Source organism: Seriola aureovittata, chromosome 19 (genome assembly GCF_021018895.1).
Source record: "Seriola aureovittata isolate HTS-2021-v1 ecotype China chromosome 19, ASM2101889v1, whole genome shotgun sequence".
NCBI lineage: Eukaryota > Metazoa > Chordata > Actinopteri > Carangiformes > Carangidae > Seriola > Seriola aureovittata.
The window spans coordinates 7,171,271-7,198,835 of NC_079382.1; the positions used below are offsets into that span (position 1 = coordinate 7,171,271).

Consider the following 27,565-nt stretch of genomic DNA (forward strand, 5'->3'; position numbering starts at 1 on the left):
CAATGTGCATGCAGAGGACATTGCTTGCGAGAGCAGTCACAATCTCTCGGCCATGCCCGCACATTAGTGAGAGTCATTAGGCTCATTTAAATGAGGCCGTTAAGCCGATGAAATGAGGCCGTATATTTGAGTGCAGAAACAAAAGAAAGAGCCCCCCATTTCTCACTGGTGCGCAATCTCGTCTAAGTCAAGTACGCCATAACTCTGGCTGGAGGGAAGTACCCGGCAAGGGTATTTTGGGAGGCCAAACGTCAGTGGCCCCAGACAGTTCACAGCACCCTCTATGACGGTCAAATAAACTTTAATACCAGCAATAACTGCAACAACAACTTCACCACGCTGTTAGTGTTGCTAGCAGAACTTGATAATGCAGCATTTAGGAGGCTTTAATTAGACTGTTTTATTTTTTCCCCTGAAGCTGGCATTATTCAACCTGGAGTGACTCAGAAGGTCTTCTCTTACCCACAGCTATCTGGTGAACGTGCACACACACACACACACACACACACACACACACACACACACACACACACACACACACACACACACTCTCTCTCTCTCTCTCTCTCTGTTTGTGGAGAAAGCCATTCCACACAATGCGCTCATTGTATATTTCTACATGTGAATTAAACGGTTGCAACAATGGTCACAATTGCAGCATCAACACAAATCCAACAAAACAAAAACAAAACTAACAAAGCAAACTAGGCCTCACAAATAGAATGACAAAATATGTTGTTTGTAACTGCCCCCCGAAACAACATGTATAAGCCTTTTGTGATCTGAAGCTCCCATCACCAGGAAACCATTTGTTAGTGCCTTCGAAAAATGTTACAAATCCACACTGCAACAATAAAACCATTTTCTGATCTGGCGCCCCTGTCATTACGGCTTGGTTAGGTTTAGGGTTGGGAGAGATCATGGCTTGCATTAAAATAAATACTTGGTTAATGTTAGGGGTCTTTGTCATTGTGTTAACAATAATAAGCACGTGGTTAAGGTTAGGAACGACCACAGTTACGGTTAAAAGAAGCCTATTTTGGAAAGTGGGAAGTGATCTACTTAAAACAAAATAAAAAATAAATAAAACAAAAGTAATAAAATAAAAAAACACCTTCGTTAAAGGTGACCTGTGATGTGTTTGAGCTGTTTTTCTATGAGTGGGTCCCTGTTTAGTTTGCACTCATGCACCCAACACAGTTGTGATTCTGTATTCAGTTCTCCCAATGGTTTCACACTATTGCACTGATCTACAGGTGGCCGTCACACATCAGAATATGTGCCAAGACAAACGAGGGGGAAGAAGACGACTGGAAGCTAAACTTGGATCTAAACGAACTTGGAACCGAAATACTGATTTTACAAACGTTTTATGGGGAAGCGCTCGCATTTGTGACTAAAATATGTACAGCCTAGAAAATCTATTTAGGCACATGTATGGGACAGAAACTTCAGCCAAGCAGCCTTTTCAACAATAAAGGTCGATAACATAACAGCAATGACAATGACGTTGTCACAGCGCTGAACCCGTGTTGTTGGTTGAAAGAACCATGTCAAGAGCCCTCTGGTCTGCTGCAGACTGCTGGCTGAGCGCAAAGCAGGCAGGATGACCTGCTTACAAAAGCTGCTGGACCAGTGATATCCTTTGTGTCTAAACGGACTGAGTGGACTTTTTTGACAGTTTATGGCATAGGTTTATGGTTAGGAAAAGAACTACTTTTTTATCGAGGTGTTCAAGCCGTTCATACTGTTTATACAGTAAGTTTAAAGCAGTTTAAAGTATAACAGCGGTTTCCCTAGGATCTACTAAATAACTCGGTTTCAACTTAGGTAAATTGTGCATCAAAAAACCTTATTCAACTCTTTTCAAACTAATTGACTGAGTGGTGACGACAGGCTGTGCACCGCCTACCTATGCGTAACTCTAAGTTAAGCAGCAGCTGTAACTGTAAGTTGTCCAAATCATCCAAACCGAACCACACAAGACGTCAACATCTCTCCCCCCCATCATCTATTACAATTATGAGGCATTCCCCAACAAGCCGTGCCTGGGGTCTGCCCGGTTGGACCTGCCCGAAACACCTCACCTAGAGGGAGTCTGGGAAGAATCATACACACATGCCCAAATCACCTGAACTGGCTCCTTGGATGCGGAAGAACACCATGCTGCAGCCTGACGTACCTTGAAGTGGGTGCAGATGGATCCTTTTGCTACTGATAGTGTGCATGTGAAGTGTTTTAGGAACATCAGTGAACTGCACCTTCTACTGATATAGCATGTAAGGTGTTTAGGGGACATCTTTAAATTGTAGCTACATTAAATAACCTTGGTTGCACTTTCCTCTAAACTGCATGAGCCACGCCATCCCCACAAATAAATTCTAAAACCTGTGGGAAATCATTTTTAAATGAATACAGTTTGAAGCTAAAATAATTAAAAACCTAGTGTACTTTTTATATTCAAATCAATTAAATCATTTTGCTTGTAAATGTTTCTTCATTTCCCTTTATGAAGAAAAATTAATTATTTGATAAATTTTCATTGCACCCCTAAAATTCTAAATGCACTCCCAAATTTTTCAACTTAAGCATCAAGCCTGTGCTTCCTCTATGGACTTTGTGACTTTATAACAACGTCACACTATTTCCTCTTCTGCTCACAATGGACAAGTCATAAATCCTATAGCCAGTACAGGGCTTTTTCAATTCAATGTAATTATGTATTGTTAAAATGACTGGTGCTGCAGTTTTTTTTTTGGGAAGACAGTCTTACCACTTATTAGTTTAACTGTCTCTCATATTAGAAAGCTGGAAGTCTGGCTGGTCGGGGAAGATTATGGGTGGGATAAGTGTAAGAAGGGAGGTAAAAAAAAAAGATAAGACACAAACAAAGTGATGCCAAGATAATGAGAGAAAGATGACAAAGACAGAAAGACAAAAGGAGAAAGCTCATTGTTTAACATTTATTGTTATACCTCCACTGTGAGCTGTCTAAACATGTTGAGAATTGACAACAATCACGCGTTTAGAGACAAATCCCGCTTTAGTGCTGATCTAGGATTATGACTCTGATTAAAAACAGTGTTCCTTTTGTTGCTTGAGTCTCATGAATCAGTCAAGGGTGATACGACCAGAAGATGTGCCATGGAATTAATCACATCCCACCTCTTTGTTTTTGATAAAAGGGGGTCCTCTTTTTCTGTAGTGCTTCGTTTTCAGTGCAGAGTACTAGGACTCAGGAGGAGCTCAAAAACACTCACAGCAAAGAATCTCAAGATGAGATAGAATTATTAATTACCGGTGTCATTGTAAACTGTAGAAAATATTTGAAATGATTGTGTTTGTGTGCTATGCATGGTTTAAATCCTTTTTTCTCTTGCAGGTTTTCTCCATTTTTCTCCCATTTCTGCAGCCGGTTGCAGCTCCATTGAAAATCTGGCGTATGGTAAATAGCCCTTAAATTAGGTCCCTGGCCTTCCAGCTTGGTTATCTGTGATGATCGGAACAGTGTGTGCTGCTTGAAAAGACCCATTTTCCCTCTGGCACATCATTTAACATGTCTCATTTACCAGGAAAATATGCAGGTCACACACCAAGAGATTTCTGGTCACATCCTTACCTCGCTCAATACAAATTTAAAGGATTTGAATTAGAACACCTATTACACTTCGTCTTCTCTTTGTGTTTCCACCTGATAAATATTAATGTTTTCTTTTTCTTTGACCACAATAAATTTTAAGTAGGTAACTTTAGCAGAAAGAGAAAAAAAATAGCCTTTTTACTTGGTAATGATAGTTCAACCTAGATATTTGAGGGGCACCTTAATACCAAATAAAAAACATTGGACATGGGAGAAGGAACATTATGCCTGGAAGTGAAATAATATTCAGTTCAGCAACAAAGAGGGGGGGTCCACATCATCGGCAAATTACAGATTTAGAGTGGAATTGATGCAAACGGTTGTGTAACATATTCACATCACATTCTGAGAAACAGCTGGGGAGCAGACAGAAACACCAACACAAGATACTTCATAATGTAATCTCACATTATGAAGAGAAAAATCTGAAGTGTGTCAGCTTTACAGATAGTAAGTTAAAAAAGCAATTTAAAAATTCACCCTCAAAGAACAAAGATGCTCTTTGGAGTCAATAGTCACATCACCTGAAATGTACTTTTCTTCATGTCATGTCTTTGTTTATATTTAACTCTTAACTTGACAAAGGCTTCTGCTAAAATGTTTAGCAGCCATTCCTCAGCCATTCACTATTAAAGGCTTTTAAAGTCAGAGTGCTTCAGTATTTTCTTTCATATCAGCTTTCAGTGCTGGAGAATGAATACAGTTCTATCATTATACTTTCAATCCTGTTCAAGTAGAAAAAGTAAGATTCTGACAAATACTAAAACATAGTAACTCAATACACAAGTAAAATGAAAATCAAGACCAGAATAGGTCGTCTGTCCGCACCCTCTGACAGTCATGGCTAAAACAAACAATGACAACTACTGCTTTCAAAGGGGAAATAAACAGCTGTGTCTCCGTCAAAGTCCTGTGTTTTGTTAACCTATCCATCTAACGCAGACTCTGTCGCTCTTTATACCACATCACCTCACTTCTTCCTATGCTTCCGTCATAATAATTACAGCCACTAGGCTCCCCTAACAACAACTAACAAAACAAAAAACAGGAGAACAATCTCGATAAGACAGTTTTGCCCTCAAAGACTAATTTCACTCGCTGAATACAATATCCAGCTAGCAGGTTAAGGTTCATGTGCTAGAGCGTAAAAAGTAACAATACTACAAGTTAAATATAAAGTTATGAATCATGTTACGATGTATTCAAAATCTTACAAGATGATCTTAAAAGAACACAAACATTATATTATAGCGATATATTATATCGCTATATATAATTACACATTACACAACTGACACATTGTTGTTATTCTCAGTCTCAAAATTCTCAGAAATTTCTTCAGTGCTTTTTGTTTCAAGGGCAAATCCGCTGTATTAGAAATCTGAAATGGTACATTCAGTATTCAGCCTGTGGTATTTCTATTTTTCTTTTTTGTGTGTGCAGATATTGAGAAAATCGAGAATTTTTATTCTGTACTAAACTTATTTGAAAGAATTTGGTATAGGAATCCAGCAATCTTGTAGGCAAACACATTCACAAAATGGCGACAAACCTTGCTCATATTTGCGTCAGGTTTTTATTGTTAGGGCGACATGGTTTAAATCAGCAGCTGTCATTCAATGGTTCGCAGACGGTTTATTCAGCTGCACTTATTCATTTTTAACCTCGTCAAGGTAATCATTCTGCCGGGAAACACAGACACACCCACACGTTCTTCACTCTGCTTTTATTCTCCTAAGAGAAACGCGCAGGCACGCACGCACACACACCGCACACACACGCACACACACAGACACACACACACACACACACACACACACACACACACACACACACACACACACACACACACGCACGCACGCACGCACGCACACACACACACACACACACACACACACACACACACACACACTGCTCTGCATAAAGTGTTTCATTTTCAAGACGGCAGACAAAATTTGCAGTAACAAGACATTCACCCCCATTTTCAATAATCTCTATTGTGAGTTCACAAAGCCCAAGATAATAATTCAGTCGATTTTCGACTGGATTGTTCCGGACTTTCTGTGATTTAATATGTTACAGCCTTGACTACCCTTCAAAAAAGTATTAGAAAATATTTGCAAGGAGTTTTCATGGCTGACTGCAAGTCGACAAACATTCCTACAAGTACTACCACAAAATAAAATATACACTGAGCCCCTTGCGCCCTTGGTAAAAATTTGCCTGTATTCTGTGTTTGAGTGGTGTCTGACATAGCCTGCTTGTTGAAACATGATTAAGATTTTGCCCAGCGAGTGAACAATACAAATCCAAGATTGTGTCAAACTGAGAATGCCCTTTGCAACAGGGGGCAGAGAGATATTGACATCCATTTCTTGTCAAATCTTTGAGCCAGTCTGAATCATGACATTTTGGATCTAACAGTTTGAGGGCTTTTTGTGTTAATGAAGGACATGATCTTGTAAAATGCAGAATACACTCAATATTCTCTTAATTTCCTAGTTGCTGGTACTAACATAGCAAAGTCATTTAAGGAAGGGGCTAGTGGTGTGCATTTTCCAGCAGCAGTAGATTAACGCACCAGTCTGGAGCCACATCTTTCATTTTGAACAACGTACATTATTCGCATTGCAATTGCTGACACATCCTGTTAAAGGTCCCTTTTACTGAAATGAAACGCTATGCTAATGACATTTTCCTATACCGCTTTCATGTTCTGAACCTCGCTATCAAGTTTGTGTGTGAGGAGTCATGGTGATGGCATCAAGAGTGAAAGACGATCAAATCGTGACATCACTAGAATGTTGGTCATATTTCTGCAACATTTAAACAGCACTGCAAAAAGAAACAAGTCCACAATAAATCCTGGCTCTAAAAATAACACTTGCAAGCGCTGTACACTGACTGTGCTTGGCTCGCGTTTGACAATATTTATTGCCCCCTCAGATGCACGGCACTTCCCATAATGCCTCGTGATGAAATGGTTCCAATTTCAATCTGACCTTGAGAGTGTTCTCTTTATGCGCTGTTCTGACATACAACGCATCATCAGGAGACACTCAAGATGCGGCGGGACTGTGCAAACGGGCCCTCGAAATCAGCTTCTTAATTGAGTTGGCAGCTGGAGAATTTCCAACAACAACAAAAACAACCTCAACGCAGAGGGAGAGGCAGCGTTGTGGGACAGAGACATCCTCTTTTTCTGAGCAAAATGGAAATATGACTCAAACTGGGCTGACATTTAGGCTATAGCTCACAGTAATAGCACCAGTAATGGATCAAATGAACAGGGGATGCCATAATGGAAGGGGGGGAGGGGGACAGGCAGCGATACAACAATCATACCTTACATTTTCATTTGTGTCAAGTCACGACACACACACACACACACACACACACACACACACACACACACACACACACACACACACACACACACACACACACACACACACACACACACACACACTCTCTCTCTCTCCCTCTTTCTGCCTAAATGACAGGCAATGACAGACAGTACCTCCTGGCATGGCTGGTGGAGAACGACACTGAATCAGACCGCCAAGTTCACTGGCACTGAGACAACAGAGCTACACTGACAGAGATCAGTGCATCTTAAACAAGTCACAGACAAGTGTCCTGTACTCTTCCACTGATGCTGTTGATGATGTGAGTCAGGACACACAAGTTGCTTGCACACCTGTACAGCAATTTAAGGCGTAATCACCCCAGTATGTAAAGAAGTGCTCCACTTCAGCACCAAGCAATTATAAAGTAATTACGTGATTTAATAAAGCTGTTACACTGACAATGATTGATTATAGCGAAATTAGTTTACTTCTAGTTTGTTGGAAATAACTTTATAGCTGATGTCACTGCTAACCAAGTCTGAGAGGACTCAAACTGGAGTAAAACCGAGGACTAAATAACTAAAATTTAATTAATGCTAATTCTAAGTGGTTGCTACTCCAGAGAGCAGAACTTGATATTGCAGTGAGAAATATTGTTTATACAAAACATCCACTATTCTGTCAGTACTGCTGCACTGCAACAGTAGAGGATTACTTGAAAAAAAAAAAAAAAAAAAGTATTCTGTTACATATTACTGATCTGTTACAGATTATCTGTTTCAAATTGTCAACCAGTAGTGTAATCCACCAGATTAATCAAATTTAGTAATCATAATCTAATTGCTTTCAATTACTTTTGGATTGCTTTGCCTCCAGACTCAGTAAAATGTTATGTTGAACAGACAATTTATTCCATTCCAATTTGCAGGCTAATTTGAATAGGGATATTATCCTCCTCTTCAAACATTATCAGCTGTTATTTCCCAGAAGTATCTAATCTGATTACGGTTGCAATATAGTTGGCAGTGCTGTTATTAGAGCAGAATTACAGAGGAATACAAACAGTGTGGCCTTTTGTTGTGCCTCGCATGATGAGCCGCATTTTTGTGCATTTTGTGGCTGCAGAGACTTTTAAATCGTGTGTGAGGGATTGAGAGGGATGTGAAGTTGTAGGTGACTCTGTGGCCTGCCGTTCATTTTAGCAGCAAGGATTGTGGACTCGACTGGTGCAAATGTTACTGCATAGGATTGGGGAATTTCAGTCAAGACTATCAAACATAAACCTTACATCTAACCAGCAGTACATGACCTTATTCGTAACAGAATTCATATAACCTGTTTACAGAACAATTTCCACAGTGATTTGCTGCAGTAAAAAACCTGCAATACTTTCATCCATTGCCTGAATGTTTTGCTCTTTGATGGAAACACATCATAGAATTTTTCTGCAGATGCAGTAAATGTCTCCTCTAAGTCACACAGTTCAGATTGATTGTTTCAATAGTCTCCATATACACAGCTGTTTTTTTCTTTATTGTCATGAATGGCACAGCAGTTGCACTGTTGCCTCACAGCAACAAGGTCTGTGTCAGTACAGATATGCAGGTTGGGTGTCTTAGTCCAGTCATTGACTGGTGACCTGTCCAGGGTGTACTCTGCTTCTAAGCCTGTGCATGCTGATACACCCTGCGATCTTCAGCAGGATAAACAGGGGCGGAGGGTAAATGGGTGAATGGATGAATGGATGGATGTTTCTTGAAGTTCATCAAGCGGTTTATAGGCTGCGAGTATCATCTGCCAGCAAAGCGATAGGCTCTCACTTTCCCTTCTGGATGAAGTATTGTACCTGGGTATAATTTCCATTTTATGCTACCTTTTACTTCTACTCAGCCACATTTCAGAAGGAAATATTGTAGCTACTTTTCAGTTATTTTACAGCTGCAGTTACTTTACAGATTAAGATCTCACATACAAACAATATGTTTATTAAATATAATTATTGTTATACATTAAACCAATAGTTCCCAACTTTTTGCCACTGTCTGCTGTCCCTGCATCGGATGTCTGTGAGTTGTTAGCAGTGCCACCAAATGAGATGCCCCCTCTAAAAAAAGAAAGTAATCGTGAGAAAACAGTCAAAAAAAAAAAGAATTACATTTTTGTAGCAGAACTTTGTTTATTCTTCTTTTCAACACTATTAATCATCTCATGAGCTCCAGATTTATCCTGCAACACGTTCCCTGCATAAAACTAAAACTTTGACTAGCGACAACAGTAAAATGCTCTTCATGCAGTGATGACATTATTCAGATTATTAGCAATCTAATAATGTTATATTCATCATTGCGTATCACTTACTGAAGGATGAACAGCTACTTTTATTGTAATGGTATGAGTACATTTTGCTAATAATATTTCTGTATTTATACTGAGGTAGGATTTTTAGTATTTTCAAATTGTGGTACTGATCATTTTACTGATGTGACTACTTTTTTCACCACTGCCTAATTCTGATAATCGCATGTACTCATCCATAATTATCCCATAAGTAACTTTCATTAAATTTAAACAGAAAAAATTTATTTTTGAAAAACAGACCAACAATAGCAATAGAGTCAGTGTCCCTCTGTATTCTGCTCTAATGCCAGCAGCATTAAGATGTTCTTGTTATTCACCACATCAACTGTTAATCTGAAAACTGTGGATGCCATGTCATGGAAAGTGCTACTCAACTCTGCGTTGAACACTTAAACTGTGTAGCAACATGGTAATGTGTATGTACATGTACAAAGTCACAACTACTAAATTGTGTAAAGATGGAAGGAAAACATTTACATGATGCATACAGTGGTTGTGGTTATGGCAGAGGAGTACTTTGCTGTGTGATGATGCGTGGAGCTCCTAATGAGAAACACCGAGCTCCCAGTAATTTGTTAGCCTGAGTTAAGGTCAAACCACAAATGCTGCATGATTGAGTCACCCCCAAAGTCCCTATTAGAATTTGCATTTAAAATATATCTATTATTTATGTGTGTATTATTAAAATGGCTGGCTGTAGATCCCCAGAGCACAGTGCACAGGGAAGGCCCACAGCAACTGGACCACAATAATAGGGACCGACAATCGAGTAATGGACAGAGAGAAATGGAAGAATAATGAGACACAGATAAAAAGTTGACTGGAGTCCAAGAAAAGCGTCTGTCATAATGAGAACCTTATTAAATTAAAACAAAAAACAATGACTTCAAGCACTGTGTAACCTACATTTAGTCTGTGACAGAGCGAACACGACGTGTTACGATGGATGGTGAACACAAGAATACATAAACTAATATAATAGTTATTTCTTTTAGTAATTGTACTGCTGGGTTGGTAAAGCTGCGTCCATAAAATGTCTGTATGGTTTGACTTCATACAGTTTTGTCTCAATTGTAACAGTTCTTAAATTTGTACCATTGCTATAGTTACGAATCAAAGTCCTCATTTCACTAGTTTCGCAGCTATTTGGTCATAAGCCAAAATATTGCACAAATTAAAATAGTCACCTAATGATTCTAGTAGATAAAGAATTCATCAGGGATCACCAAAGTCATTAGGATACATCATACTGTGGATTTCTGCACCCAATTTCATGGTAATCCAAACTGAAAGTATCACAACATGTCACTAAAAACAAAGATGTCAGCCTAATGGTATCGTTAGAGAAGAATTAAGAAGATCCCTGAAGTCAGTATGTTTCATCCTCTGGAGTCCATTAATGTCTCTAAAGTTTGTCATTGTTCTCCATCTAATAGTTGTTGAGACATTTCACCCTAAACTAAATCCAAATGAATTCTCTTATTCAACATTCTCTGTACTTCAAGCTGTGTGTCCTTCAATAGAGACACCGACACTAAACAAAACGTGGCCAAGATCCTTCCCAGATATCAGTTCAGGAAGGGAGGAGAGCACAAAGTCAATTGGCTAATGATTTTGTTTCCTACGATTTTCAAGAGGCCTCTCTTAAGCCTTGCTTATTGTCTTCTTTTGTGCACCCGACTGAAAACCTTACCAAGTCAAGCAAAGAAAATTTCAAAGCAAGGGCTGTCAATGTCTATTTACAGTAAAACAAAGTGCAAGCACTCTTAGTCCACCTATTTCAAACAAGAATGAAAGAGTAAATGTTTTAGTTTCAGCCTGAGGTAGCATCCTAGAGCAATGTCCATAACTGCTCTCTCAGAAGCCAGATTCATTTGCACAAATAGAGCCTTGGCAGCACAGCAGCAAAGCCTGAAAACCCTTAGTGTCCTGCACGTAGCTGCTGCTGAAAGCACCCGCAGACCTTAGCACCACAGGTGTGAGCCGAAGCTGAGTCAAGTGCCAGACAAGGCGTTGGTGTATTGTTTACCTGTGCATCTTAAACGCTACTCCGTCTGTCTCTTCACCGATACCCGATATTCCACATGACACAGGTGATGCTTTAAAAGCCTGAATTCACCGTCACCTTTCATATGGAGTTAACCTTAAGGTGGCAGCACTTTTAATGTCAACCCCTCCACATGTGGACCTTTTTAAATGCCACCGCTCTTTACTGTGCAATTGAGAAACAGGACAGACAAAGGGATAGGGAGGGCGGCTATGGGGGAAGGGCAAAGAGGCTGGCAGATGAGTTTTCTTTTTCCCCATCAGACGAATACCAAATGACATACAATCAGCTAGGCTCAGCAGGGGGTTCATTTAACACTTGAAGGGGAATATGGGTACTAAGTGTGGGTCTTTGAACAAGTAGAGAGCTGATCCGCTCATTTGATGATGTGCTCAATTACATAGATGCATGAATGGCAGCCTTGAACTAGAGAGCAGAGTGTCCTCTTTTGGGTTCACCGAATTTCTGCCTACCGTAAAAAAGTAACCTCTAAAACATGCAGAAAAATACTTTTTTTAGAGACCAACCTGAACATGGTATGTGTCAAGATTTTCCCCGACATTAGTGCTGTATGACATTAGCATCTGCTTTGCACTTCTCTATAAATAGAGATTCCAGATGAACTGCAAGTACACCAGTGTAAATTAGAGTTTACATGGCTGATTTAAAACTTGTTTTAGGCTGCATGTTCTCAATTCGAAATCTTTTGAGTATAAAAAGATGGAAAGGTGGCAGAGAAAAGTTTGGAATCTTTTTTAATGATAAAACAGCAGCTGTAGTAAGCTGGAATCCAGTCAATATTTTTGCCAAAATATGACTAAATAAGCTACTTTTGGTGCAGATTCAGATCTTTGAGGAGGGTGACAGCTGACAGTGAAAGCAGTGGATTTAGCCATATCTGCACCAACATTACATTTGTTTGGAACAAACTAAGCATAGGGATGGAGAATGAAGACATAGACTTTGCTGCAGGAGTGGGTTGAGAGATGAATGTCTTATACTAGTTTTACTTTGGAAACTTGAGACAATTGGAAAGCAGTGACATAATTCACGCTGGGAACAAACTACAAAAACTTTTTACATGTACTTTTCAGGTCAATAGAGGGTGAATGTGTGATAATCACAAGATGAATTTGGGTCAAGTGTCACTTTCCCCTTTGACAAAGACCTTTCACCCCATGAAGGGGAAATGAGTGCGAGATGCAGCGGCGCCACAACGACGAATGATGATGGCAAATCTAAGACGACAGCCACTTCAAATTGCCAGGGGATCAACACTGACCCCTTGACACTTGAGCGAATCGAGAAAATCTAACAACCTTCCACAGGATTGCAATGTGCCTGACGAAAAGCCTCGTGTGTTTCTGTTTGTTGTTCAGCGGTGTTCTCCTTTATGTTGTCATGAGATTTGCTGCGAGCATTTCCAGTCTTGAAGAGATGAGGACTAGGAGTCAAGCGTCATCTGTGATCCCTTGGTGTCCTGTAACAGCTGTCTCCAGCATCAGAGCATGCGGTTGCCGCTATCCCATATTACATCTCTGCCACTCAGCGCCAACGGATCAGCAATCCAATTTCACACAAGCGCGCTCAGAGGGAGGCAACGCTGACACAGGAATGAGGATCTATGCTTCAACAAAGACAAGCAGTTGTTTGAAGTGGCTGGAGGGGTGGTGGTCAAAGCGGGGTGGTGGTGGGGGGTTGTGGGGGGGGGGTATGTGCTGAAGAATTAGATAGAAATAGTAATGGAAGTGTGATGGCGGGAGATAAAAAGCAAGAGTGATTAAGTGGGGAAGGGGGTTTCTATGACTTACTTTCATCAATCGAGCTGCTGCAGAGAGCAGAATAAGCTCCTAATTTTCCAAACCGTCTCTGAGCACAGGAGGCAGAGCAACGGCAAGAACAGTAGACACACAGCAAGACAGAACCTCCAAGATGAATCTGCACTTTGTAAACACACCTTTGTTTGTGCAGTGACATCCAATGCGCCAGTTTCTGCTCAGTCAGTGAGACAATGATCTTTGTGTACTGCTGGGAGAGCAGATGTACAGTATTGGATGACAACATACTCCTCAGCCCTTTCAATATCACACACTCATATTGCATAGTCATTGTGACATAAATAGAGAAAGGGTTGCATCTCATCTTTCACAAAGCAGAGAGAGATTTGAATCTGATATCCGATGACTGGTTATTAGATTGAGCCATCAGGCCGTCAGTTTGGAGCCAGACTCATAAGACAGCTGGTGTGTTGAGGAGGCTGCTTTCCATTCCCACCCACACACACACACACACAACAAAAAGAGGAGAGCAAGCCCCTACTGGACCATCTTCTGTTCTCCAGCCAGAGCCGTGCATGCAGCCTTTTGTGAAGCCCGCTGTAACCACACAAACCCACCACAAAGCCGGGACCCTGAAAGGTGCACTATTTTGGGATATCCATGTTTTTCAGAACAATAAACCGTCTCTGCCTCTATTTGATTTTCTCCAAGAGGATTGAAATCTAGCAGATGCATTTAAAGCATAGAGAATCAGGACCTGGCCAGCTTCGCAGACTTTGAAAGGAAAGACAGGCGGCTGGATGAATAAATGCGGAGCTCCATTGTTGGTACAAAAGGTCAGCTGGGATCCTGCACCTACAGAAAGGAAGGCAGGCGCAGGAGGACCCATGAGAGGATATGGATTGGACGAAAGCTGTGGAACATCCTGTCACTGTGAGATTGACAAGACAAAGATAACACTTGCTGTCACCTATTCCTTGACCTGTTGCATTGCTATCGTCCCGCATCTGCCAACTGTTTCATTTCTCTATGGATTGGGTTTTTTTTTTTTTTACTTAAATCAAGACGACTGCTGTCAATATTTTCTGTTGACAATAAAAGATGATGATGTCCTGACTGTGGGATGAGGGTGTGAGATATCTGATAAATCTGTCATCACATTCATGACTCACATTTTCCATCTACCTGATTTCAAATGCTGATAACAAAAAATGGAGGTCTGACAGTTCCCTTTTCACAGTGCCTCTCCTCTGACAGTTTTGACAGTGTGCAGGCCTCATGACGGAGTTGTCTGTCTGTCCGTCTTTCATTCTGTTTTGCTTTCTCTCTGTATGTCTGGCACTGTATCTCTGTCCTTGATTAGCAATCACTGCAGCATTGCCGGGTCTGATTCCGAATGGAAAGCTTTAATTCTCCCCACATGGTGCCGAGACATCCAGACCCTGGTGCAATTGCTCCCGGTAAACACACAATCACTGCTTCTTGTTAACACTCAAAAGTTTCCATAGATCATCTTAAGGAAAATCACAGCTTAATCCGCGCTTTGCTCCCTTGAGGTCCACTGTTTCTTAATGACTGTGCCGTAGATGCCTGACAGTAGAATTGTCTGTCCACAAACACGATGATGATGTTTGTGTTTATGGGAAAAAAGATTAGAAGAACTAATGCACAACTAATGGAAAACAAAACAGCAGAGTAGGAAAATTATGATGCTTAGTTCATAAACTGTCCGACATATTAAAATCTGATGTACACATCTAACTAGACAAGTAATGAATGTATTCCTTGGATACAGTGTACATACTCTATGGTGCCAGGAATTAAAATCCTGTTTTCCCAGCAGGGAAAAAATCCAATCAGAAGAAGCAAAAGGGAAGTGGCAAATTTAATAGTGGCATGTCTAATACTTGAGGACGGTTTTCTGCATACCCACTGAGAGCTGTCTTTATCCAAACTGACATTTCGACCAGACGGACAAGGCAGAAAGAGCTGACAGGTTTGTCTCAGCTTGGTGTCAGATGAGCTGACTTTTAGTGTTAAAATATAGCACGGCACATGCACCACTTAACCACTTACAAAGAACAAAATGTGCAACAGACCTCTGGCCCTACATATTTAAAATTGCATAACTGCTCAAACACTGAAAGTCAGATAGAGAGACACTTGACTCACCTCTGAAAAAAGCCTTCAGGTTTTACATGATGCCACATGGATAATGAATGAAAGCTTCGGTGGCGATATAAAATATTTCTCATCAATCAGTTTGGTCTTCTTCTGAGGAATTGTCTTGAGAGAGATGGATTTTTGTGGCATTTTCACTGTGAATGCAAATGGCATGCAGCAAGTACGTGATAGGATGACAACACATAGAGTAGAAGCTAATAAATCAAATCCTGGCAGCAGAGCGTGAAGATTGTTTACCTTTCTGCTCCTCAGAGAAAGATAAAGGCACCTCAGAAAGACTCCACTCCTTACTCTTTAGGGGGAATTTGAAGTTTATATATTTTGAATTTTAATTAAAGTTTAGCATCAATGAGCAACATATATGCGGATTCTCGACAGCTATACATTGACATCGAGATTTCTGGGAGACTATATACATTCTGAATTATATAATAAAACGGCATCAATGCATGTCCATCAGTACAAAGTAAGTTATTTCCAGCTGTGAAGCAATAATCTTTCTGCTATGTTTAGTGTTCTCGCCTTTCATCGAAGGGGGAGCAGGGTTTTCTTTAGGGCCCCATGGTGAGGCTGTCTGCTTTGGAAATGTAAAGTTTCATCTTATCTTGATGATACAGTTCCACTATTTGATAGAACAATTGTACTTTTCTCTGCTATCTGAAGCTAATTCAAAAGCAACTCTCACCTGTCACCCCCCCCCCTTCCCTCCTGTATCCGTTCTGTCTCCCTCTTCCAGCTTCCCCAGTGTGCTCCTTCTTAAACTTTAATCATCTCATATTCAATACATTTCACAGCAACTCGACACAGGGTTATCCCAGTTTTCAAAAGACTTCTTCGCTTCTAGCCTCAACCTCAATAGAGATTCAGGGATTTAAGAAACTTTAGGAATCTTCCAGTCTGTTCATTATCAGGCTGCCTGACACAAGAGTGATGTTCACATGAAGAGTTTTTCTTGATGCAGATTTCAGGGCCCAGCAAAGTAAAAGGCTAAATAGAAAAATGCAAGAATAAAAGCTAAACCCCTGCCAACACACTACAAAGGTGATGCACAGTGGCATCACACTGTCAATTTACATGCTGTTACTGCAGTTGCCCATAAATGTTGAATGTTTCAAAGCTGACCAGAATATATTTCATTGTAATTTGTTCGCCTTGTCACTCACGTGTCTGAAAAATGACACCAAACGCCTCAAACAAGTCACAGGAAAAAAAAAAAATAAATCACTCAGAGGAGGCACGCTTTTTGTGAGTTTTCTTTCTTTTGTGATTGTGTCAGAGTGAGGCCATGACACCTGCTGTTCTCTGGATGCCATGTTGTGTTGGCCACAGCATGGGGTCGTCTTGAATCTATCGGCTAGCTGACCTGGCTGAAATCAATGACCAACGAGACACAATGTGTGATTTTGATTCAAGATGAGCTCTATTGATTGGTACTGTCAGCTTACCTGAGCTGGAATGAGAACTTCTCGCAAATATCTTAAAATCGGTTTTCAAAACAGACCTTTGCAAAAAAAACAAAAAAAACACGGCATGTACGGAAACACTTTGCTTTCTAATTTCATACAATCGTAGCTTTTAAATATATGCATTGGCAATGGCGGTAGAGCGACCATCCATTAAAAAGAATCTTTGCCAGGTGGTGAGATCTGACATGGGATGATGATCCTTTCATCAAAAAGGGGTATGACAAATAAGCCAGTCAAAAGAAATTGATGTATAGTGCTTTCTGTTGAGACGTGCTCAGCAGAACAGAACACTTCATGTGGTGTTGCTGGGGAAAACCACTTTAATGGACTGCCAGCAGCAGGTATTACATTGAATCCCTATCAGCTGAAGATCACACAGCGGTTGGTATCGTAACTGAAGCTGCAGTAACACTCTTTGGTGAGGATGGCTTTAATAAGTAGAACTAAAGGTTAATATCAAGTTCATCCATCGTTATTGTTTACCGAGCTGTTGGCTTATGCGCTGCGTTGTTTTTCTGCAAGCAGTGTTATGGCTGTAAGATACAATATGATGAGAATAAGTTATTAATCCAATGGGGGAGATTTGCATCGCTACAGCAGCTGGATATAGACAGAGGAAGGTATCAAGCATAGTTAGAGAGAAAACACAATATTTACATCAAGGAAGAATTTAACATCAAAAAAATAAATATCATCAGCGTATGTACATGAGGTGTAATATTGCACAGTGTTCTCTGATGTTTACGCAAAGTGTAGCATTGCACATATGTTGAGCAAAGGTGAGAAAAAAAGTTGCATGTGTTAAAAGAGATATTGCACATACTACGGTGCACTGGTGTTTGTGGAGTGCCTGGTGGGTTGCTGGGAACAGTGCTGCTTGTACAGTCTGCCAGCAGCAGGTAGAAAAGGCCTTCGGTATGGCTCCTTTCAACGCTGCGGGTGGAGCAGTCGGCTGCTCATGGAGCTGCCCTAAACTATGTTCTTTGTAAAATGAATGAAATGTTTGGGCTGCTGGGCTGGCTGCTTGTGTTTGTCTTTGTGTTTTGTGTTGTAGATGTCCAGTAGGTGTGGGTGCATCGTGGGTTACTGGGAACACCAGGGCCCAGTGTTCCCAGTACTATATGAACACCAACAACCCCCCCACCCCCCCACCCCAGTTGTGCCATGTGGGAGAGAGACAGGGAAACTCTGCTCCCGGCACTCCTAGCATTTCTCTTTGTTTTTCCCTTTTACCGTCCAGCACTTCACTTAACATTTTATCATTCATGCCTGCACTCTCACACTGCTGCTTTACTGACTGCCACACCTCATAACATTTTTTGACATATCTATTTGTTTTTGTTAGATTGAAATAAATGAATGGTTCTTTGCTTTAACTCCTTGTGTCACCTCCCGTTGTTTGTCATGGTTTCTGAGCTGGTCGTGACAGTACTGCAATGATCATTGTAAATAAGATCATTGTAAATTTAAGCCAAAACGACATCTGATAACTAACTTTGAAGTATCGTTGTTTTTAAGACAGTGCTACCTACTTGTCTCCTGTAGTCCTGCACACACTAAATAAACAAGACTGAAGTAAGCAATCTTCTTATGATCATATTACAAACATGTTCTCATGAACAATGTATTCCATTCATTTTTAATTTTTCAGCTATTATATAAAAATATCGTCTAATAACTACAAAATGCAGAGGGTAACCTACAATATTTAAATCTATCACATTGAACTTTACCTTAAGATCTTGTTATTGCACCACAGCACAACAGCTAGGTGACCAAAATAACACAGAAGAACCACAAATATCTGAAGAATGCTAAGTTTGTTTCCAACATTGTACTAATGATGTGCCTACAGGCAAAACAAATAGCTCATTCTGCTGGCTTGAAACCGCTCTGTAGATCAGAAACCAAAGTCTTTCAGCAAATTTCAACAGAGAAGTGAGATGTAAAGAGAGTCAATAAAAATAGCAACGATATAGAAAATCAACACAAGCCTACCAAAAATAAATAAATAAAATACAAAGAATGTTGCATTAGTTTGCAGCCCTCTTCGGATCTATAACTATATATTCTTTTAATATCAACTGTGGCTCCTGCATCTGTGTTCAATAAGGATTTGGTAAAGAAATACAAAGTGCAGCACTGCTGCTATTAAATACCAGGGGAGGATGGATTAAAATTTTCATATTAAGGGATTAGACCATGCAGGGAAATCCATGTTTCAGTGGGCTATCTGTGGGAAGAGACTTTCTGAGTAATATTTTAGCAGATAAAAACTCCAGCTTTGGCCATGTTTAAACCCTATCAAATCCTCACTAACACTCAATATCAGGCTGTAACATTAATGTGCAAACGTTTGACTGAGCAGAGATCTTTCACAAAACCTTCCACATGAAGTGAATGGACACAGCCAAAAAGGTGTCTGGGGTAATGTTTTTTTTAATGAACAGGGTGAAAACACTGTGCATGCTGGTGTGGGGTTTATAGATTTTATTCTCCAAAAATGCTTTTAGCCAAGAACAAAATAAAAAGGAAAAAAAACTTTCAAGTTTTGAACAGACACTTTCAAGTCTGTGTATGCCTTTAATGAACATAAACCTCCATGGTTAACCACCAGGATGGTGGAAAACAATCAGAAATGTTGGCTTATTTACTGTAGATCTGTCTTACTGACCTTACATTAGCTTGCTTAGTTGTTATCATATTTTCTAGAAACCTGGATTGACAGTGTGGCTCATTTTTGCAAATCTAACTGACTATGCAATCACTTCATTTGAAAGAACATTTAATTATTACCTAGTAAGTTGACTCTAATTCATATTGGATCGCACTATCACTTGAAAGAAGTAGAACGTGAAAGTGGACATTCTGCTGACACAGACAAGTCGTGTTCGTCAGCAGGAGACAGAAAGAGCTGTGGTTTTTAACAATATGGATTTAGTGTGTGCAGCGACTATAGATCCATGACAACGGCACAGAAATACATAAAAATTAATTAATGGCCCGGCAGGGTGTAACAAAGTGTAGCTCTAAATTAACTATAGTTCACTGTTCCATGTGGTTAGCTTTACATCAGGATGGACAACACGAGCAGATGGCACTTTTCAACTCTCAGCATTTGTCCTACACACGTACACTCCATACGCACGCATGCACACACACATGCACACGCACACTCACACGCACCATCATGCCAACCAGATAGTGCTTTCCTTGATCATTAAAGCTGAAGCAGAGCAGATGAAGAAAGGTTATTTATAACAGACCTCAAAAACACCAAAGTAACACTAATACAATACACCTGCTCTGCTCCCCATTTCACCATTAAGGGAAATGTTTACTCCCTTTATGGTTTTACTACACAGTAATATGTTACAGTAATATGTACACAGTACGAAGTAATACATAATGTGCAGGGCTACCACTTTCAGACAGACACGCAAACACTCCCATATATGTCTAGCTATTGGACTGTATCCCTACTAGTGCCGCCGTGTTTATGAAGAGAGTCTCCAACCAGCAGAGATCAATAACAGCCTGTCAGCTTTTTAGTGTAGCCATGGACAGAGCTGAGACACAGGGACCACAGAGACAGAGCTGCATCCGTCCATCACACTCTTTGTGACCCCCAGCAGCTTTGATCGAAGATGACAGAGAGAGAGAGAGAGAGAGAGAGTGAGTGAGAGAGAGCAAGTGAGGACAGCAGACAGCTAGGAAGAAGATAGAAGGACAGGCTTCTATGGTGTTGGCCAGCTCTTTAGGTCTCTGCATCTTTTCTATGCCATAATTAAAGCAGAGCCCAGACTCTGGGTATTTCCCTTTTTAAATGTTGCTGGTCTCTATTGCCCGCCTTACAAAAGACTGTCAGAGGCAAGACAAAGTAGAGAGGTAGATCCCTGAATAAAGCTAACAGAGTGGCATCTAGGGAAGGATCTGCATAATATCCGCTGCAAATACACATACACACACACATTCCCACATATAGTGTAACTTTAAACAAATGTGCACTCACGTGCACGGCAAGGCATCTAATTGCTCTGGCAGCCATTGAATGATGACAATGGCCACAGTGGGAGTTGGCCAGACTTTGTCAGGATGTATGTAATTATTCAGCTGCACAAAAGGAAGGGCCGACGCGGTGCCAGAGCAGATTTACTGTGTCTGTGGTCAGTGCATTCAGCAGGGTATCTAATGATGTGCACTTACGGACTAAATTACCAGAGCATTGTTTACCTCTGTTCTTAGAGTACAGGCCCCACCGAGAGCAAGGTGCTGAGGAAAAAAAAAAAGCCCAGATGGATCTGCTGAAGTTTAAATTAAAGCAAATGATCTGATAGCAGGGAGGAGTGTGGAAAGAAGATGAATGGTATCCATGGAAGCAGAGGCAGGGGAGAGCCTGAAATGTCTAACTCTTTTTTGGTAAAGGCCCCTCTCTTCACACGCTGCTGACAGCCAGATAGCTAGCAAATCCCTGGACGAGGAGGTAGAGAAAACAAACTGTATGGCTCTTGACTATAGCGCTCAGACATTTCCAAGCTGCAGTTTTCTGTTTAAATGCTAAACTCAAGTACAAATATGATATATAGTCAAATTAGGAATGTACACACCAAAGCCACACTCAAACATTGCTATTTCTGTCACTTGAAGTTGGTGTTATGTACATGTGGGGGACAAATTAAAGGAAAAATCTGAATAAATGAGTGGAGAAACACAGCAAATGCAGATGCCTCCACACATGCCTCCGAAGCTGGCGGTGTGTACACGTGTGCGAGCCACAGCAGCAGTTCAGCAAGGTAGCCGTCACGCACAGGTGCTTTTGCCTTTGCTAGCTTCTTGAAAGTGGACATTTTCAGCGGGGTGATGATGTCTTAAGTGTCTGATTAAGTTTTTTGTTGCCAATGTTTTCGTGGTTGTTCCTCCACATCTTACTTTGACCTTACAGGCATTACAAATTGCGAGCTTTTGCGTCTTCTTCACTCATTGCGGTGAACACACCAACAGCATGTTTTTTGTTCCAATTGCCCTGTGTGTTTAGATCTGCATTTGTGTGTGTGGGTCTGTGTGTGTGTGTGTGTATGTGTGTGTGTGTGTGTGTGTGTGTGTGTGTGTGTGTGTGTGTGTGTGTGTGTATGTGTGTGTGTGTGTGTGTGTAGTTGTGTCTGTACTGTTGTGTGCACAATGAGAACCATTGTGTGGTGCAGGACTGAAAATCTGACCGGCACAGAATCGGTTACAGCAATCGAATCACCAATTACAGCCAATCATGCTGATCGATCGGTGCATCCGTATGTATGACTTTATACCTGAGCTGTGCCTTCATTAAGAAATAAGAGGTTTGAATGGGAGAAACAGAAATATATTTTAAAAAACTCTGACTTGTGTAATGATATGGACCTTTGTGTTTATTTGCTTATTTGGAAAAGCACTACCACTAACCATCAGTTCTGACAGCGGCACCCATCTGAGCCACTGTCAGAGGTCATTTACATAATGAAAGAAGAAAATTACCAAGGAGGCAACGGCAGGACAAGCCTGCCATTTGGCAGAGAGAGAAAATGAAGATGGAAGTAAAATAGTTTGCCAAGAATGGGGCATTGGATAGAGCAAGTGCTGAGAGAGTAGCAGAACTGGAGCGAGGGATAAAGGTGGAGAGTGCAGGAGGCAGCACAGAGAGAGAGAGTGAGAGAGAGAGAGAGAGCGCATGTTTGGAAGGGCTTGAAGAGCTGAAACAGTTGAACCATGAAGACAAGCACGGAAGACAGGCATGAGCTGGACAGTGCAGAAACATTTGGAGAACTGGAAGACAGCAAGAGGGAAGGAAGCTGGAAAGCCTCAAAAGCATGGAGAAAGTTGGAGATTATGTCCAGTTGGGGAGTCCTCACAGATTAAAAAGGCGACACATGGAGAGACAAAAACTAGAAAGAAACTTGAAAGAGCAGGAGGAAACACTGACAGGTTTCCAAGACAAGTCAGAGGACGCAGGTTTCCCGGGCATCCATGTGAACGAGGCTCTTACCTTGGCCGATGCTGGAGCCACCGATCCTGCTGCCGTGATGCCTCGCTTGACCGCTATGTCGCTGCTGGATGTTGTCACGGCAACTGTAACTGGTGTGGGTAGGAGGGAGGGGATGACTGGGAGGGGAAGGAGTCCCGGACGGTTGTTGCCATTGACAACAGCAGAGGCACAGCTATGATTGGCTCCTCCATTGTGGAGGCCAGAAGGACGGATGTCTCTCCGCTCCCAGGGTCCCCGGTAGTCCCTCTCAAAGCGGTGGTGGTGGCGTGACATCACTTCCTCTTCCTCTCAGAGGGAACAACGGGGGCAGGCCTGCAGGAAATGAAAAGAAAGAGGGTGTAGGTCAGACTGATCATTTTTATTCTATCTATGCAGAAGGTAGGAAGAGATACAGAATCAAAGATGGGGTTTTAAAAGGTAGAGAAAGGACAAATAAAGAGCGAGACACTGAGTGAACTAAGGAGAGAACATGTTGACACGATCGTGTAAATGCTCAAAGCATCTGCTCCCACTGCACCTGACTGACACGAACACACTGCAGCTAATTTGTTGCCTCTAATTCCTATTCTCTCAGTCATTAACAAGGACTGCGACAAGAGGGAGAGAAATGAGCACTGCTGAGCAGGTCTATAAAAAAAACACCCTCAGTGCCAACACCATAAGGAGCAACATTTTTTACGTGAAGCATCTAGGCTCAACAATAAGAGAATAAAATAATACGAGCCAGACGCAAACAGGTACGTGCTCAGTCAAGTTGTCCTGAGGACAGTGCAGCAGTATCATGACCTTGTGGTCAAAACTCATTCATCTGAATAGATAAATACCCCTGCAATTACAGCTCATCTCATACATCTAATGGCTGGTTAATTCAATCAAATTGCCCTTGAAGTGCATTTGAGGGTTCTTCCCTTTTTCAAGCACAGCAGGCTGTGACAGGCTAAGAGGTGACAGTGAGCTAGAATTACATCAGTATGGGGTATGGCACTACTGTGTAGTATGAGCAGCGTATCATTCTATATTATATCATAAATCAAAGCGGTACAGGATCTGAGTAGTGAAATCCATCACTGAGGGGTTTGTAGCGCATTGTACTCCTCCTCACCAAAGGCACATTATGCTTCCCAAGCCCTTGATAACAGATGAAATAAATAAATAACAACCTCAAACCAGGTTCAGCAAGTCCCATGCAAAATCCCCTGGTCTGTGAGGAGAGAATGACAGCGGATAAGTCTTTATTCTGCACGCTGGGGTCTGTCACGCTGCTTCTTTGCCTCACAGAGGAGCGAACGCCTTGAAATGCCGGCTTCTCTGTGTGTGTCTCTGTGTGCGTGAGTGTACAAAAGCAGTATATGCCACAACCGACTGGCTGTGCGTGCACATAATGTTTTGGCAGGATGTGATGAGAACACACATGTTCAAAACTCCAGTGTAGTATGTGAGTGCGCTTGAGGAAATGAAAGGTTCTTCACAAAGCTTTGATGCAAGCGATACACCATGCAGCCTGTGGTGGGAGCACTGGCCCCACTGTATCTTTAGCTGCTGTGACCATCCGTTTGTTTACCCGCTAAAACACTCTCTTTCTCTCTCTCTCTCTTTCCTGCTCCCTTTCATTCTTTTTCTTCATGCATTTTATTCCCTCTCTAAATCGCCCCTTCATTTATTTCTCTCTCATACAAGGTCTGCTCTGTCCAAACAGAGAGCTGTTACGTGGCGATAGAGCCAGACGGAGCAACTAAAAGCTGTGGGACAACACTCTCACACTCTCCCTTTCTCTTTCTCACTCCTTCTGCAATAACCTCTCCCCCTCTCCACAGTGACTCCTTTTAATAACCTAAAATTTTCCAATAGAATAAGCTTGTATTATCTCTAAAACTATTTGACAGGGAGAGTAACAAGGTGCTAGTTCAGTGGAACAATGGCAGAGTTAGTGCCAGGTAATATTCTCTTATCTCCCAAGTTCCACACCTCAGCTGAGAAATAAGAGTGCAGCCAGAAAATTCCTTCACATAAAAACAGGAAGAGGAAAAAAAGAAAAGGACATTATCTCAAGAAAAGTTAGAATTGGGGGCAGAGTGCATTTGCATTAACAATTCTCTACAATTTATTTTTATCAATCCTTTTCAGATGTCAAGTGGGTACATGCCAGTGCACATCCACTGTGCTTCCAAGTCTAGACATTTTTGTCATATACTGCAAAAAACAAACAGTTTTTTTGTCTTCCTGTAAACCTTCAGGAACAAGGACACACTGGAAAACAAATCCATTAGATTACACTGAAAAGGCATTGAGCTAAGTTTACAAGTGCCCACACAAGAGGGCTTTGTGGAATACCCTTCAATGAGGCTGCAGTACACAGGATAAAGAAAACAGTTACAGTTAAGGACATGGCTCATTTAACATTTCCACAAGAGATGTTTTAAACAAGGGGCATATCAAACTTTTATAGTTTCTTTGCATACTTTATACATAACAATATTGGTTACATTTGCTCTTACTCTTTATTTAAGTGCTAGAATAAAGTGCTAATATATATTTTTAAAACCATGACAGGTGATGATGCTATAATTCAGGTTCTGGTGAGCATGTGTAAAAAGGTTTGGGAGCAGCGTGGTGCCAGTAAGATGTAGAGAAGTCTGAAAATTTTGGATGGAAACAAGCTGTTGACCGTGTTATACTGTGTGAGCACATGTATCTTCTAACATTATGTTATTAAAGCATCGAGTTGGTAATGGACCGGTATGAGATGTAACTTTTGGAAATGAGTCACCTGCTATGTTACGATCCAAATCTTCAAATAAACACTCCTTCAACACTTTCCGTTCCTCCTGGACTTATGGGTACACTGGTTTAATATACAAGAACTAGGATTTAATTAAATGAAGCAAGTCGAAACTAAGAGGCTGTGCAAACTGAGTGGCCTTTAAACTGAGGATGTGCCCACTACAAAATATTTAATTAAAGCAGTCCTGCTCTTTGATTCACAGTATTGCCCACAATGGCCTGAAACACAGAGATTTTTCAAAGGAGAGCTTTAAATGTTTCAAACTTTTTCATCTCCTAACCACGTCACGCGTCCTACGTCCTACTTCTTCCTTTAAATGCTAAATATAAATATGGGTTGTTTTAATTGGTGTATGACCAATGACAAATGCTGTTGTTTTTCAGAAGAGGAGCCTCTCACATTACCATGCTTCAAATTCTATCACTTACTTACCCAAGTGGCATTTTCAGAATCTTGGCACTACATTTCAATATGTGCACAATCCTCTAAGTGAATTCCTGTCATCCTTGCACTATGCATGTCAGCATGTAACTGTGTAACTGGAGGCTGGAAACTGATCCCTGCAGAATGAGCGCCACCAACACAAATCCCACTACATGTATGGTCCCTTGTAAACAGAAGGATTTAAGCTACTAATTAGAGCCTTAAATTCCCCTCACAACTATGTTTCTGCAACTCCTTTAAAGACTGTGTGTGTGTGTGTGTGTGTGTGTGTGTGTGTGTGTGCGTGTGTGTGTGTTTGTGTGTGTTTGTGTGTGTGTGTGTGTGTGTGTGTGTGTGTGTGTGTGTGTGTGTATGGGCATGTGAGCTCACATCACCTTGAGGCTGAGAAGCGTGTGCTGTGTGTTTGTGCAGGTAAGTGCGAGGAAGTGATAAAAGAAATCTTACTCTCAGAGGTGCCTGTGGAAACCAACACCCAACACACCTGTGGACTCTGCCAGACCAGATAAACACTTAAATACATCACATCTCCAATGACACTTCGCTCTGCGCTGGTCTGCTCTAGGGAGAAGGTGCCAATAAAGATTTGCCCATTTCCTTTCACATCCAATGAAGTCACTGTCAGCCAAGACAACGGTCTTTCAGAGGAGAGATGATAACCTTTGCTGGGAGGCTTGCATATTAAGCCAGCCTTTTTAAGAGCCTTTTCAATTTTATAAGAAACTAATAACAGCATTTCAGTCATACCCTACAGCAATTAATGAGGCTCTTCAGCTCCTGCTCTCCTGTCAGCATGTTAATAATCTTACCTGAAGGCATAAGACTTTCCCACGCCAAATGCTATTTTCTGACTCTGGCTCCTACTTAAAATAACAGCTGATGACGGAGAATCCTTTGCAGAGAGATGAAAATCTAAACAAATGGTTTAAATCACTAATCCCCCGGAAGCCCAAATGGCAACAAAAAGGCTCTGGTTTCCAACACGAGCACAGGAGTTGAGAAAGAAAGTGAGAAATACCATGTCAGCAATCAAACCTAATGAGCTGACTGACTGGCTGACTGGCATCTCCATTGTGTTGTCAGTCACGTCATGAGTTAAAAGCAGTCAGCTGTGGTGGAGGCAGAGTGTGTGTGTTGGTTGCTGGGCGTTTTCCACTCCCGTTTCAAAAAACGGCTATTCTAGAGCTGCTGATGCGTCAGAATGTGCCAAATGCGAGTGCAACTGAGACAGAGAACTGAGATGGTGTGGGTGTGCACATACGTAAGAAGGAGCTGCAGTTAAGGAGCAGAAGACGACAAAGTATTGTGTGTGTTTGTGTGTGGGCGTGTGTCAGCGTCGGCATGTGCGCAAGGCCAATTGTAGCTGACATCACCACGACCTCATCGCTATCACCATAGCAATGCCACATTGGGGAATCTTCGATAACCTCAGTTCCCAAACGACAGCAGAGCGATTAGCCAAAATAAAAAGTTGCCTGGCAGGTGGGAACGTGAGACACACAC

At 41.3% G+C, this 27,565-nt stretch overlaps 1 protein-coding gene across 4 annotated transcripts in view; it reads right to left on the minus strand.

The window, feature by feature from the left end:
- LOC130187504 (kelch-like protein 29) overlaps positions 1-27,565 on the minus strand; it is a 203,083-nt gene that overhangs the window by 113,260 nt on the left and 62,258 nt on the right. For all 4 annotated transcript variants that reach the window (XM_056405180.1, XM_056405177.1, XM_056405178.1 and 1 more), the window contains one exon: positions 22,840-23,151. In XM_056405180.1, the coding sequence (XP_056261155.1) occupies positions 22,840-23,112 (273 nt within the window). In that variant the 5' untranslated portion in view covers positions 23,113-23,151. The remainder of the gene's footprint in view (positions 1-22,839; positions 23,152-27,565) is intronic.